The 15,114-nt window shown below is 38.2% G+C and overlaps 1 protein-coding gene across 2 annotated transcripts; it reads left to right on the top strand.

Annotated features, from left to right (window-relative positions):
• The first annotated feature begins 3,937 nt into the window (after positions 1 to 3,937).
• On the top strand, positions 3,938 to 14,515 carry LOC124112228 (enoyl-CoA delta isomerase 2-like). Of its 2 annotated transcripts, none has more exons than XM_046472240.2 (10): positions 3,938 to 4,082; positions 5,500 to 5,659; positions 6,030 to 6,128; positions 6,337 to 6,519; positions 7,716 to 7,788; positions 8,211 to 8,313; positions 8,818 to 8,938; positions 9,827 to 9,916; positions 11,232 to 11,375; positions 13,240 to 14,515. In XM_046472240.2, exons 1-10 carry the CDS (start codon positions 4,030 to 4,032, stop codon positions 13,393 to 13,395), a joined length of 1,182 nt encoding a protein of 393 aa, XP_046328196.1. In that variant the 5' UTR covers positions 3,938 to 4,029; the 3' UTR covers positions 13,396 to 14,515. The 2 variants fall into 2 exon arrangements, with proteins under 2 accessions (XP_046328196.1, XP_046328198.1); XM_046472242.2 differs by lacking the exon at positions 3,938 to 4,082 and adding an exon at positions 4,266 to 4,388.
• The last annotated feature ends 599 nt before the right edge of the window (positions 14,516 to 15,114 follow it).

Below are 15,114 nucleotides of genomic sequence, written 5' to 3'. Positions count from 1 at the left end.
TTTGCAAGAGGTAACGACACCGGGTGGTCAGACTCCCTGACTTGGTCGATACATGTCATCGTATCCCAACTGCATAGATCGATGTTAATTATCACTGTCAATCACTAGATTGTCAGGTCCTGACATGATTATTTACATACAGCCGTCATATAGCTGGAATATCGGTGAGTGCGGTGTTAAACAACAAATAAACAATATATGTGACCCACCAGGATAAAAGGGACCTTATGGCTGCTAGGATACAATTGTGCTGCGCCATCATAAAGAAAGACATTTAAGGTCAACTTACCTTCCGTAACTATCGGCATGAGCACTCCCCCCCCCCAACAACACACAAACAAACAACAACAACAAAACAATCTTATGGGAGTTGTGATAATGTAATATAAACATTATTTCAAAATATTTCAGCATACATGTCTACTATTAATTGATCAGACATAATACCTAAAAACTTCAACTTGACATAAACAGTTATAAGTCTGAAAATATGACTTTGCAGAAAATGAGCCCAAAATGTAACAAATATAAAGTGAAGGTTATGAATTATCTTTTTAAGTGGCCCTAAAATATTGTAGTTTATACAAGAGTTAACTAACTTGCCTTAACTCCGCACAATAATTTGCTCAAAACTTCATACACGGCGTGTGCCCTCAATCAAAGGGAGGTAATCACACCCCACAAATGAAGAGTTATGTCCCTTGTCCCAAAGGGAGGTAAGTATGTTTCGCAAATAGTAAGACGATTTACAGTTACAACGGCCAAGCTCCTCACAGCGATAGTACGTTCCCGGAGCTCTCTATACATTTGTATCCACTCAGCATCTCACCTCACCTCACTCACAAGATACTGAGGTCGTGGTTGTCGGTAGTAGTTTTATTTATGGTCAAAGGGAGATAATCGCGTTTGTACAGGAGTTAAGTCCCCTCCCTTAACTCCACACAGTGTTTTGCTCAAAACTTCACACACGGCGTGTGCCCTCAATCAAAGGGAGGTTATCGCGCCTAACAAATGAAGAGTTATGTCCCTTGTCCCAAAGGGAGGTAAGTCTGTTTCGCAAATAGTAAACAGGATTTACAGTTACTTCCCTTTGACCATCAACGGCACGGGTCCTCAAGTCCAGTGACTCTTATCGGCGTTGTATGCTGGTAACGACAGGTGGACCCGAATTAAACTTAATCGACAGTGCGCGGGAAATAAAACTACATTTGTATCCACTCAGCATCGTACCTCACCTCACTCACAAGATACTGAGGTCGTGGTTGTCGGTAGTAGTTTTATTTATCGTCAAAGGGAGATCATCGCGTTTGTACAGGAGTTAAGTCCCTTCCCTTAACTCCACACAGTGTTTTGCTCAAAACTTCACACACGGCGTGTGACCTCAATCAAAGGGAGGTAAACGCGCCCAACAAATCAAGAGTTATGTACCTTTGACCATCAACGGCCAAGCTCCTTCCCAGCGCGTTACACCTTCGTTACACTCTCGGTAACATCGCTGCCACCAGTGTGGGCACGGCCGTTACAAGAATCAACGGCACGGGTCCAAGCTCTTCACAGCAATAGCCCGCTCGTGGAGCTCTCTATACTATCGCTGCCTCCATTCAAAACTCCCAGGGGCGGTCGGGTAGCCTAGTGGTTAAAGCGTTCGCTCATCACGCCGAAGACCCGGGTTCGATTCCCGACATGGGTACAATGTGTGAAGCCCATTTCTGGTGTCCCCCGCCGTGATATTGCCGGAATATTGCTAAAAGCGGCGTAAAACCATACTCACTCACTCAAAACTCCCTACTGTGAATAGGTGGCCACAACCAGGATTGGAGTTGAACTCGCAACCGAATGACCGTTATGTTTACAAACAAGTGACGACTGTCGTGACGCCGAATACACTTACCGCTGCTTAATTACTTTCTTCGTTTGTCAATTTGAATTTCTGTTTCATCAATCGGCTGCGAGTTCAACTCCAAGCATAGTTGTGGTCATCTATCACTGCGGGGAGTTTTGACTGGTGGCATCGATAGTATTAGAGAGCTCCACGAACGGGATATCGGTGTGAGGAGCTTGAAGTCCGCACAGTGTTTTGCTGAAAACTTCACAAACGGCGTGTGCCCTCACTCAAAGGGAGACACTCAAAGTCCAGTAACGCCAGGTGGACCCGAACTGAACTGAAATTGACAGTGCAAGGCCCATAAATCCGTGTCCACTCGGCATATATTGAACTCAGCAGTTTTTTCAGCTATGTGACGGTGGTCTGTAAATAATTGAGTCTGGACCAGACAATTCAGTGATTGACATCATGAGCATCGATCTCCGCAATGGGGATACTATGACATGCATCAACCAAGTCAGCGAGCCTGGTCACACTACCTCGTTATTCACCTCTTACAAATGCTTAATTGCTGATGACCAATTCGATCTAACCCGGATCTTCACGGGTTATACTGATTGTGTCAGACGCCATGCTTGTTTACGTTTGTATGCGAATTATCTGTGACGCTGTATTGCTAATATTAGGTTACGTCGTAGACAAAACAACAACGTTTTGTTTGTTTGTCAGTTCGTTGTATAAATCCACACTGAGGAATATTCCAGCTATAGGACGGCAGTCTTTAAATAATAGAAACTTGATAAGACAATTCAGTGATTGACAGCATGAGCATCGATCTACAGGCAGTTGGGATGCGATAACATGCATCAACCAAGTCTGCGAGCCTGACCACTCGATTCCATCAGTCTGATTCCATCATTTGCTGAAGACCATGATCATCGCGGGGGAATAAAACAATGTTCTTTATAAATGACCAAATGTACTAAAATAAATTAAAATACTTCCGTTCCATCGTGTCCCGGCGTGTCAGTTTATTGTGGGAGGTAGATCCGAGGGGGCGCATGTCGTAGACTACTTCTTTGGTGAAGTCGAATGCATCGGCATGGTTTGGCGAAGGAAGAGCGGCACAGATAAAGGTTAAGATAACTGCAGCACGAAGGGTATAGTGTACTGAACAAAAAAATCTATCGCCACCTGTCAAACAACCTCATATGATTGACCAATCAAAAAGTTCGAAGATATATAGAATTCGTCATTTTGTCCGACAGCTTCAAACTTGTCACATAACAGAGTGGTAGATATAGTTCAGATCAACTTCAAGGACGTTTTTAAATCACATATTTTGTATATGTATTTAATATATTAGATTCTAGCAAAGTAAAATTAGCTGGTCCATGTGGATCACATTGTTCAGAATTTGAGTTTCCGAAAATAAAACGGTCTTTCGTTTTTTCCTTCCTTGTACCCATGAAAACAGCACATGTTGAATTTTGTAAATACCTTTGTCCGAGACCAGCCACAGAACAGAAAGTGTCTGGACAATTAGGTTTCCAAAATTAAAATGTAACGTGTAAAATCTATAAATGAACAAGAAACATCACACAAATGTATCCAGAACAATCGATTCCCGCAATGACTGGCGAAGTACATTCGACATGGTCAGTAGTGTCGTGAAAAACATCAATATCTTCGGAATGATAAAATATCATGTTATTAACGTGATTAAAAGTGTACAGATAACAAAATACATTTTTTGGATGACGAAATCTCTAATTATTGATGGGTTCTGGTGACATGTTAATCCTCACAAACCTAAGTGTTATGTAATGCGTTTAAATGACGTACGACGTTTTACCCCAAGAAAGTTTCTCTCTTCTGTTTTATTGATAATGGTTGATGCCAAACAAATCGTTTTTATTGTTTTATTCACCAATAGGCCAATGTGTTGTTATCAGGGTGTGGTACCTCTTGATATGGTGCTGTTTGCTAAGGAGGTGACTTACTGTGCACATAAGACCTAATACCATATTATGTTTTCATGACATTGTCGATTATGCTGTCAGCTCCTCGCAACGATAACCTCTTCCCTGCATACAGGTTCCATTTGTGAGTGACGCGAAGGTGTCACGCGCTGTGGTGGAGTTTAGCGATCAGAAGGCGAAGGGAGAGAACTCGGAAGAACGGGTATCGTGCTTGAGATTGCAATGGCAGCGTCTATCAGGAAAACCTTTAGCCTGTTGTCATCTGGAAGTTTCAGGTATTATTTGTTTATCAACATCAAACTGTGAAACTTATAGCATTTATAACTACTGTGTGCCAATTATGTTAGCCGCTATTTTTTTCTGGAAGTCTTAGGCCTAATCTGAAAAAAAACCAACGAAACAGAAACACTTCCAGTGCCTGAACAGTGAGAGAATGTACATGAACTTTGGACTCTGTTCTAAGGGTCAACTGCAGGAGTTGGGTCCACGCTTCGGTGGTATCCTCTTGTGCATTAATTCCTCATATGACTGAGGCCAACTGTTAAAAACCCCTTCCCATCGACAATCTGCACACTTTTAAGGTAAGATAGATTTCCGAAGCCGGGTGACACTGCCGAAACTGAAGCCGGGTGACACTTACTGCCGAAACTGAGAGTGGGATTGTAAAGAAAATAAAGTTCAAGTTACGGCCTAGGTGTTAATGGGATCTTCTAGGTCTATTTATTCAGAGGTTTAGTCCAGGAAACCTTCGCGACCAGCTATAACATTCACACATTCCCAATGTTCTCCTAAAGTCTGATGCTGGCTTTGCACTCCTTGTCCCAAACCAATTCTTTTTTTGTCAATGAAAAGTGAGCAGTGAGCAGGTACTGTTTCAAATTTAGCCTAGACAAAGACCTACAGCTGGCTAAAAAAGAATGATAATCGGAATTATCGTCAATGGGAAGAAATGTTAATGATTATAAATATGAAATTGTTGTCTTTGATAATAACTTACATAAACTATAGTGATGAAATAAATGTTAGATGTAAGGAAACAGATCATGTCAATTGTTGAAGATTGAAAGCAACTCTTTTTGTTATATCTCAAATGTCCGCAGATTAATCCATCCATAAATGTGTCACTGCTCACCAGTGGCGTACAATATGTTGATTTCTTTTGGGACTTTATTGCATATTTGTTTAAAGTTACCTCTCCGATATTTATCGATAATTGATCGATGTTGAGTTTGCGATTATCAATCTCTATCTCTGATCTATATCGATAGCCAGCCCTACAAAGAATATAACCAATACTGGGAGTACTGACAATGATTTTATGATATGAGCTGAGTAGACGTTATACAAGTGCAAAATATTATTGACTTTCAAAGAAAAGAAATTTCTTCAGATATAGGGCTGGGATGAGTCCACTACCCGAGTACCAACTGTAGGCCTTAAATTGAGAACATAATGTCTGATTGGGAATAGTTTTATCGGAGCCCTGACAAACATTATTTAGATACACTGAAGTTGAATGAAACTTTATTTTGACTCAAACATGTAAAGTCAAAAGGAATTGTCAGAAAAAAATGCAAGCATTATTGTTATTTTATTTTTTTTGGAAAAAAAACAAGCTCTAGACATTATGCAATTTATGTGTTGATAGTGTTTTTCTCTTTTTGTTTAATGAATGAGCTAACTGGTTTTCAGACTTTTGAGGACTCACAGCGAGAGACAGTTTCATCTTGCTGCAGTCAGGACCATGCCAGCCCATGATGCAGCTTTCGAGCAGGCTAAAGAAAGGCTCAAGACACTCAGTGAGGATCCAGGCAATCAAGTAAAGCTGAAGATGTATGGTCTCTTCAAGCAGGTATGTTTACATGTAGACAGTCATGACAGACGTTACGCATTATGTTTTGGTTTACAAAGAATGCATTTAGGACTATTGACAAATGATAAACTAATTGTTATGACATGGATTTATGGATGAAAGAGTATGTATATGTGTTAATTTGACATTGATGAAGCAAGTTTCAGTTATTTAAATCAAATTACTTTGCTTTGATAAAATGTAGTCAATATACTATGGTTGTTACAGATATTTGAAAGTGCAAATACTGGTTGATATTTTTCATCACTTAAAGTTAGCCTAAATTGTCAAATACTTTATTACTTTTGCATTATTGGTCTCCAAGAATATATCTTTTGATAATACAAACTATCTATTATTGTCTTTTCAGGCCACTGTTGGCAAATGTAATGCACCCAAACCTGGAATGATGGACCTAGTGGGAAAAGCAAAATGGCAGAGTTGGAATGAGCTTGGCAGTATGTCTCAGGTAAATTTAGTATAATAGTATAACGTGAGCAGTATTTTACTTCCATCAAGACATGTGAGCTTCATATTGGAGAAAATGATGACAGCTGCGGAACATATGACATTATCAGTATTTATTGTCACAAACTTGTCTGCCTGTTTTAGTTCAGCTATTTTGTGTACTATCTGTCCTAAGCTATTTGAAGTAATGGTTCAGTTTGCTGTTTAAGGATGATGCACAGAAAGCCTACATCAATGTAGTAGAGTCCCTTGTGGCAGAAGAGCAAGGATCTTCCTCAGCAGAGGCAAGTGGAGATGGAGGAAAGTACAAACAGATCAAAGTAACTCGAGAAGGAAAAGTATTCAAGATCCTTCTGAACAGACCTACCAAGAAAAATGCTATCAATTACGAGGTACAGTGAAGTTTTTCAGATAGTAATTTGATTTGCTGTGCTTCATTGACTAATCTTATGCATTGGAAGTTTTGGAACCCAGATACCCAGAATCAAAGTGTACTGGACGTTATTTACATGAAACGAAATAAATGCGACATAGACTCCTTCTTTTATTTGGAAATCCGGTTTCTGAATCCGAAGTGATTTCAGTTACCAACAGTGTAAAATACACACTAGTGTCCTACTTACTGGACAGCAACCACGATTGATGATGTTTGTTTTACAATATATCACCAGGCAGCCAACATCAAAAGGAAGGTATCATGTGATCACTGTGTTAATCAGTTACATGTCTCGTTATTTGGGCAGTCATTGAAGAAAGATATTATGCATTATATAACAGACTTTTTTATGCCTTGGTGGAAACTGGGTAGCGGAGGTAACTCTGGTCAGTTAACACGGTATTGAGACATCTGGAAACTCACTCTTTATGCATGTAGACCTATACACGCTAGCCACATGATTTCCCCAGACAACTCATTCTCTTTCTAATCACCATGGTGTGGTGACGTGCTACACAGATTGAGACCTTTTTAATTCTAACCAGGGGATAATTTTCAATCCCATTGGTGTTTTTTCTCACGGTTCAATCATGGACAATCAAGTAGTATGAAGTGGCTGGTGTGTATCACATGGCTAGTGTGTATCGGTCAACATGCATACCGAGTGTACACGACCCAGATTGTTGGGAGTTGACCATGGTGATGCGAGGGAAGTTTGAGTAAATTGTTTTTTAGAAGCTGGAAATATGGATCCAAATATGGATCGAAGAAGAAAGAAATATGCATAGTGTAATATAGGATAAGTATGTAAATATACAATTTATTGTAAAATTTACATACATTTCTGATCATTTAAACAGGTGTCCCAAATGACATTTCTGATCATTTAAACAGGTGTCCCAAATGTCCAATGTCTTGCTGGTAACAATATTGGCTTAATTACTCATGTATTCAAAATTGCTGAGGTAGTACTGACACACTAGAATTTCAAAAGTACATAATTACCATGTGTGTATATTATTAAAAATCCCACAAGACAAATTGGGAATTACTTCATTGGAACAAGAGTCAAATCAAAGATCAGTGAGTTTAAGACCTGGCACAGAGCTTGTGAAGCAGGTGTTTGACAAAAGGGTGTAATTGTCTTTACAGATGTACAGAGAATGGATTGACGCTCTGAATGAGGCCAGTCAGGACAAAAGTGTATCAATTGCTGTAGTGACTGGTAAGCCAAGTTAATATTGAGTGTAAATTTGGTAACTTTGCCCATGACAGTGAAGGATTTGTGAGAAGGGAATTGTTTTTGATCATCTTGAAAGTTGCAGGAAAAGGCCCTGACAGTCATGTGAGTTCAAAACCTACAAAGACTATTTGCATACATGAAGAACCTTGTTGGGCATAGTCAAAACAATGGGCAAGGTCATGTGAACCGGAATGTGTGAAATTGTGTCTTTTGATGATCATTTCAGTAAAGACTTATTCACATTGCCTGTTTTGCTTTGTTTCATATTTGTATGCTCATCTGGCAGGACATGATGAATAAGATGAAATAAACATATGTTTGCTAATCTGGCAACACATTTTGAGTGAAATAACATTTGCATGAATAGTCATAAATAGAATTATGAATCACTGGTTATTTCACAGGTGCTGGAGACTATTACTGTAGTGGAAATGATCTGGCTAACTTTGCCAACATCAAACCCAGTGATATTGGCAAGATGGCACTCGATGCCCGAGAAATACTCAGGTGGGTTTTTCATCACCTCATCTCTCATCTTTTCAGTGCTTTTGATGTAACAGAACATAGTGTTGAAAAGTAGGCATGAAAGTCGAGGTGTCCTTGTCGTAGTCTGATAAGTATTTGATAATAGTTAAAACATTGGAGGTTCCTTTGATTTTACTAGATACTAGAGGACAATGCATGTAGGCCAAGGTACCCAGGTGTATAAGATCATGCAGGCAGTGGTTGTGGTAATGCTGAAGATCAGTCAGGTTAGGACTGTGTTGGTATTGAAGATCAATCTGTACAGAGCCTTTGCCTGTTTCATCAGCAACTTCTTTTATGCAATTTAAGGTCATCTTTTTTATCTCTGCCAGTTAAGTTATGTATGAAAAGTTTGAGAATTTCCACACAATAATCAAAGCTTTCAAATAGAGGTTGTTATGGATATAAAATTTTACAGATATTAAGCAGCATTAACTTGGAGGAAGTGTTGAAGAAATGAGTCATATGAGATGTTTTTTGTTCCAGGGAATTTGTTGGGACTTTCATTGATTTCCCGAAGCCATTGATTGGTTTAATAAATGGCCCTGCAGTTGGTGTTTCAGTCACCACACTTGGTCTGTTTGATGCAGTCTATGCCTCAGATAGGGTAAGTAACAAACATGTGTTTAGAATAACTTTGCTTCTATTTCAGATTAATCAAATCAATGAAAGGCACCCTAACGTTGGGTCAGATCGTTACTCTGGTGAATTGGAAGCACCCAGGACAGGCCATTCTTTGCTGTGTGTGAGAAGAGTTCTCAGCCAGGCACATGATGTGGTTGTCTGATCAGTGTAGTAATGTTTCCTGTTGAACCTGTTGTCAAACAGCTGAAACAAATACAGAGAATGCATACATTCTTGGCAACATCCCACATTTGCTGCACCACACATTAAACAAATCACAGAAATTAAATATTTGCAAATTAATGCAAACATACTCTTTGTGTAAACATGCCACGGAACTATGTAATGGTTCTGAAACTGTATTACTATAAAATACTTGCAACCTGTGTTTAATATTTGTGTTTAATATTTGTGTTTATTTGTTATTTGCACGAAATAAGTGAATAGTAAACTTCAAGGTGAAATATAACTCATAGTGTTTGCATGATATACAGACAAGATGAATGATGCACCATTTCTGGCAGTAAACTAAAATCAAGCTCATGGCAATGTTTTTTTTTATAAGTATGAATGTCTTGTTGGGTCAAAAGTTGTTTTATATATTGAAGAAGACTAAGTTCTAGACAATGCATTTATTGCCAACCAAATAAGTCATTTACTGTCAAAAGGGTTAAAGATCATGTGACTAAAACTAGAAAGTGTACACTAGTGTTGACAACTGTGTACCAGTGACCATGGCAGATATTCATGTATTTGAATGACGATGCATCTATTATCGAATGAAATTTGAAGTTTGAGTTTCTTACTGTTATGTTAGTGTTTGGACTTTCAGCTTGTCATTGCTTACATTCACCATGAACACATTTTGCAGGCAACATTCCACACCCCTTTCACAGTGCTGGGTCAGTCACCTGAGGGATGCTCTTCTTATGTGTTCCCAAAGCTCATGGGATCGGCAAAGGTACATTATCAGAGATGCCAACCACTATGATCTCAGCAGAATCCTTAAGATATTTTGACCCATACTCTGCCAATATGAAAAGTGAAGTATGTTATGAAATTTGGCCCCCAAAATACAGGATATTTTGATTAGTTGTTGATTTCACTATCTGTCAGAGCATTTGTGTAATAAAGTGTTCATTCCTCAAGACAAATGCATCCTCCGTAACTTTATCTGTAATAATAACTATTCTGCAGGAACCAGTTTTACCAAAACATTCTTTTCCTAACTGTGATTGCCGGATTATTCTCAGCGAAACAGATCATCGTTTACAGTATCAGCAAATGTAGAAAGCATGTTGGTACTAAAGAAGCTCATGACAGTATGTTGATATGATATGTAAGCCAGTTACGTCATACTTTGGTCAAAAAGAGGATTTTTATCCTCTGTATTGCTGGGTTTAATACATTATCACAGGCATTGTCAAATAGTTTCAGCTTTTCAAGTTAACAGATGTTTCAGAGTTTGGGCGATGACAAAAGAAAAGTCTGTCATGCTTATGTGCTTTACATTAATAATTTTAGACTGCAAATGTTCCAGGTATTCCTTATTGCCTCAAATTAGGGTTGGCATCTGAATATGTTACACTCACATACATGTTTAGAATCAGTGTCTGTCAGTACAGGAATATCAGTTGCTTGTGTATAATACACTAGCTGTGCTTGTCTCCGGGTCCAACACGAATAACATCTAAAACAATTGCTATTTCTGATACATTGTGGAGGCTTCAGGGTTTGAAAATAACATATGTCTGCTACTCCGAGATTACCGGTAGTAATTTTCAGTGAGCACTTGTGACATTTCCTTATGGACTACAGTTTTACCATTAGTTAGATTGGGATCATTTTTGGGTACTAGTGAAAATAAGAATCAGTTTCTAATCCGAAACTTATTGATGTGATTCCAAGACTGAATCTTGCCAAGGCATGACTTGATATCTGAAGGCAATAACCTGTCCCACCAAATATGATGGTCATTTGATGAGCAATAAGGAGATGTAGTTTGTGTACTGGGGAACCATTTGAGCTAACGTGAATTTATCTTAATTCAGTTTAATAGACATAATGTTTTGTCGACATTTCAATTTCAAAGACCAACATAAGTTTCCTTATTTTCAACCTTTACATTTTCTAGAGAGAGGTTTCAATGTTCTCTGTATATCCCAATCTTGAAGAGAACTCAACACATTTGTTATCTGCTGTGCAATTGACATAATTTTCATATTTCCAAATGTAAAAAATTCCTGTATTGTAATTTTTTGTATGTTATTTTACAGGCGAATGAAGTGTTGTTGTTCAACAAAAAATTGACAGCTCAAGAAGCAAAAGAGAGAAATCTCATCACTAACATCATCCCAGAAAATTCTTTCCAGAAGGAGTCAGATGCCATGATGCAGGGGTACTCAAAGTTGCCACCTAAGGTATATTTACACAAAGCAGAAATGTGCAACTAGTATGCACAAAGTGCAGAAATGGACACAGAAAAAAAAATATATTGCATCCTCCGGACACACAATAATATTACACCAATTTTTTACAAGAAATATGTAGGTCCTGTAATTAAAGTAATGATTAAATCTTACAGTACACAACCTTGTTTCATTACCATATTTTCTTGAGTATGACTTTTTTCTCACCCAATGCAAAGACATTACCGTGAGCACGTAACACCGGAAATACCATGTCAACAAATCCGTACAGGAGTACACAATGAAATCTTGTGATTACACTGTCTGGTTATAAAAAAGTGTTCATTGAATATCTGGACTTAAGTTTGTAACCTATTTCATTAATCTTATTCAAAATTCCTTTCAATATTGTTTAAAATCATTTCGGCCAAATGATGTGTGAAGCGATCGGAAGATCACACAACTCACTGTAACTTCCAGCAACCACAATCAGATTACCGCTAGTGATGCCTTGAAACATACTTTAGTCGACAGAGAATGGATACACATATCATGAGTGCCATAATTTGACTCGTTAAAAGTCATATTTGTTGTAGTCTGACGATTCTATGTCAACATATAGTTCTCGCGATCACATGCACGGGAGCCTTGATGGTGACTGGTCAAATTGTTCAGTGTGAAAAAAAATATCCGGCTATAGTGATCAGCTGCACTCAAGTGCTACGCTTATGGTTATTAATGTTATAAATATATATAGTAAAAGCCTAACTAAAATAAACACGATATTGGAATATATTATTCCTGTTAAAAAATTAGTTTCAGATAACAAATTTTCCGATCATTGCATCAAAACTCTTTAAGGTTATATCAGTGGGTAAGTTTTAACCGAATCACTGGTAGATTCCAAGAAAAACGTGTGTAAGCTGATGAGATAATACACAAAGTAATCTTAATCTCTGCATGTAGAACAATGCCTAGCAGAACAGAAAGTACAATTTAAACAGTAGACCAACATGTCTGGTGATTTTTTTATCTCATATTTCAAATTTGTTCTGACCAAGTTTCTTATCACAGGTTCGTTTACCTGAATTTGCTGAAGGGGTTCGGTGTTACTTGTTTCTGAGCATAGTATTCGGGGAAAAAAATGTGCACACTATACTCAAGAAAATACGGTACTTTACAGGACCCTCATTTTTCCTGTAGTTTGTTAGCCAAGGTAAAACCCTTGTTCAATATTCGAGTTATGAAACTAGAAAGGCATTGTTCTTTAGTCATAATTCTTTGTGGGGTTTCTGGGGCAGATTAGGTGTTTTGGACCCTATATTTGTCATAAGAATCAACTAAAATGAGGATTAAGTGGCCACAATGTGTGACTTGTCCGAGTGTCATCATCCCCTGGCAATGCAGATGGTTATAAACCACCAGTTTGCCTAGTCCAGGCTCAGATTATTGACAAGTTGTTGTTGTATTACTGAGAGGTTAGTGACTGCAGTATTAATCAACATTCACTCTCTGTGTGGTAATACTGCTTGCAACAGCTGATGTAACTGCACCTTAATAATACATAAGCTGTATGAAACTGTGCATATTTGATACTTCTCAAGGAATTATTGTATTGTGTATAATGGTATATACTGCAGGTTTCCAGGCTTGATTATTTTCAGGCCACAGTGATATGACTAGAATAATTTTGACTTCAGTAAAATATAATCCATGAATATGTTCATCCACAGTTGAAATGCATTGACATTATTAAAAATTTACTTCAACAAATGTTTTTAGTAAGTGACAGTATTGTATATCAGCAATTATCAAAGAACACATTGTTTGACTTACCACAAACTGAAAGTTATTGAATCCCTATTTCTATTTTCAGAGCATGACCACCTCTAAAAACCTTATCCGTGAGGTTGAGAAAAAGAAGCTGCATGAAGTGAATGAGAAGGAGTGTGACCTGCTGGTTGAGAGGTGGCAGTCCGACGAGTGTATGAATGCTATCATGGCCTTCTTCACAAGGAAGTCCAACCTGTAAGCCGTAGTGTGTCTGAGCCAGGAAACAATGTAGTCTTGTATATATACTATTCAACTTTTGAGCACTATATCAATCCAGGCGGGATTCAAAAGATGTTGCGATGTTATTATACAGAAAGTAATTGATGTTATCACTGGTGAATTTTCAGCTTCATTTCAAGTGGAGTGAGTATGGTTTTATGCCGCTTTTAGCACTATTCCAGAAAAAACACGGTGGGGGATCACATGAGAAATGGGCTTCACACATTGTACCTATGTCGGGACTCGAACCTGGGTCTTCGGCGTGATGAGCAAATGCTTTAGCCACTAGGCTACCTGACCGCACCACTTCAAGTTGAGGGGGCTGTTGAGTAGTCTTGTGCTTAGAAAGCTTAAGGTCATCATGCCAAAGGCTTGGGTTTAATTCTCCAAATGAGTACAATGTGTGGAGCCTATTTCTGTGTACCATGCTGTGATATTGCTAGAAAATTGCTGAAATCATAGTAAAACCAAACTCACTCATTTTGAAATAATCGGAATTACAAGAATTGTTGACCTTTGAGTTTCGTCACATTGACATACAGTATACATAGTGTATTTTTTATCCCTGTCAAAAGTTGTGTAGCATATGTGCAGATGTAACTACTACTGATTGTGATTCTGTAACAAGGGTTTGTAATATTATTCATGTGAATGGAGTTTCATTTTCAGGGGTATCTAATCTTAAGGAACTTGGGACATGTTTGTAAAAAACAGTGTAATGGTAACATTAAACAAACCTTGCAATTTGTTGTTTCAGTTTAATTACTTGAATGAATGATATTTCATCTTATCTATGCATTCTGTGTGGAATCCCACTTGCCAACATGACATTGTCCTTGGTTTGTACTAGATTTTGTGTCACATGTTATGAGAGAATGAAAATATCATTAAGTGAGATATATCTGTTTGCATCTGAGAAAACATCCACGTGAGCTGACATATTCTGTACATTAGCTGGTATCCTTTGTCCACACACTGAAATGAACTGTATCCTTCCAACAAAGTCAGCCTGTGATGTTTCACTGTTGTTCAGACTTCATTCATCTGATGCTGTCAACATTCACTGTGAATTGAAACTGAATAAACAATGTTTGTATTTATACCTGAGTTGTTCATTGTGTCAAGGTGATTAGAAGTAGTGGGGTTGCAGATTACCGGACCAGATTGATCACTGATTTGACTGAAATGCATGGAACTTTCAACCAACCTGATTAGTAAAACGAGGGTTGATATTGCTATGTGCTGCCACAATGTTAAATGTCGGTTGTAAGAAGTACCACTTGCTTCATGTGTCATAGGGGCGGAACAGTATAGATCCCTGTAACCCATGCTGATGTTAAAAGGTGACAACCGTGTGTCATTGTACCTGCCAACCTTCCTCATAATATCAGCCACTGGTTTGTCTGGTCCAGATTCGATTCCTTATAACTCACCATGGTGTAGCTGGGATATTACTGAATGCAGTGTTATCAACATTAACTCTCACTCATTCTGGTGCACAATAAGGTTAAAATGTGGATCAATTAGATGTAGAGTTTGCATGTTTGATTGATGACAGTAGAGGTTTTGGCACCCAATGCTTTAGCCAGCACCCAATGACAGACGTTTGTTGCATTTTAATATTATAAAACAGACTGGTCATATCTTCCATATACTTACCGGTACACCATCAAAATACATTTACCTCAAGGACACAATA

Source organism: Haliotis rufescens, unplaced genomic scaffold, assembly GCF_023055435.1.
Source record: "Haliotis rufescens isolate VD_foot unplaced genomic scaffold, xgHalRufe1.0.p SCAF_19, whole genome shotgun sequence".
NCBI classification, from domain to species: domain Eukaryota; kingdom Metazoa; phylum Mollusca; class Gastropoda; order Lepetellida; family Haliotidae; genus Haliotis; species Haliotis rufescens.
This window is presented reverse-complemented; position numbering and strand designations above follow the sequence as displayed.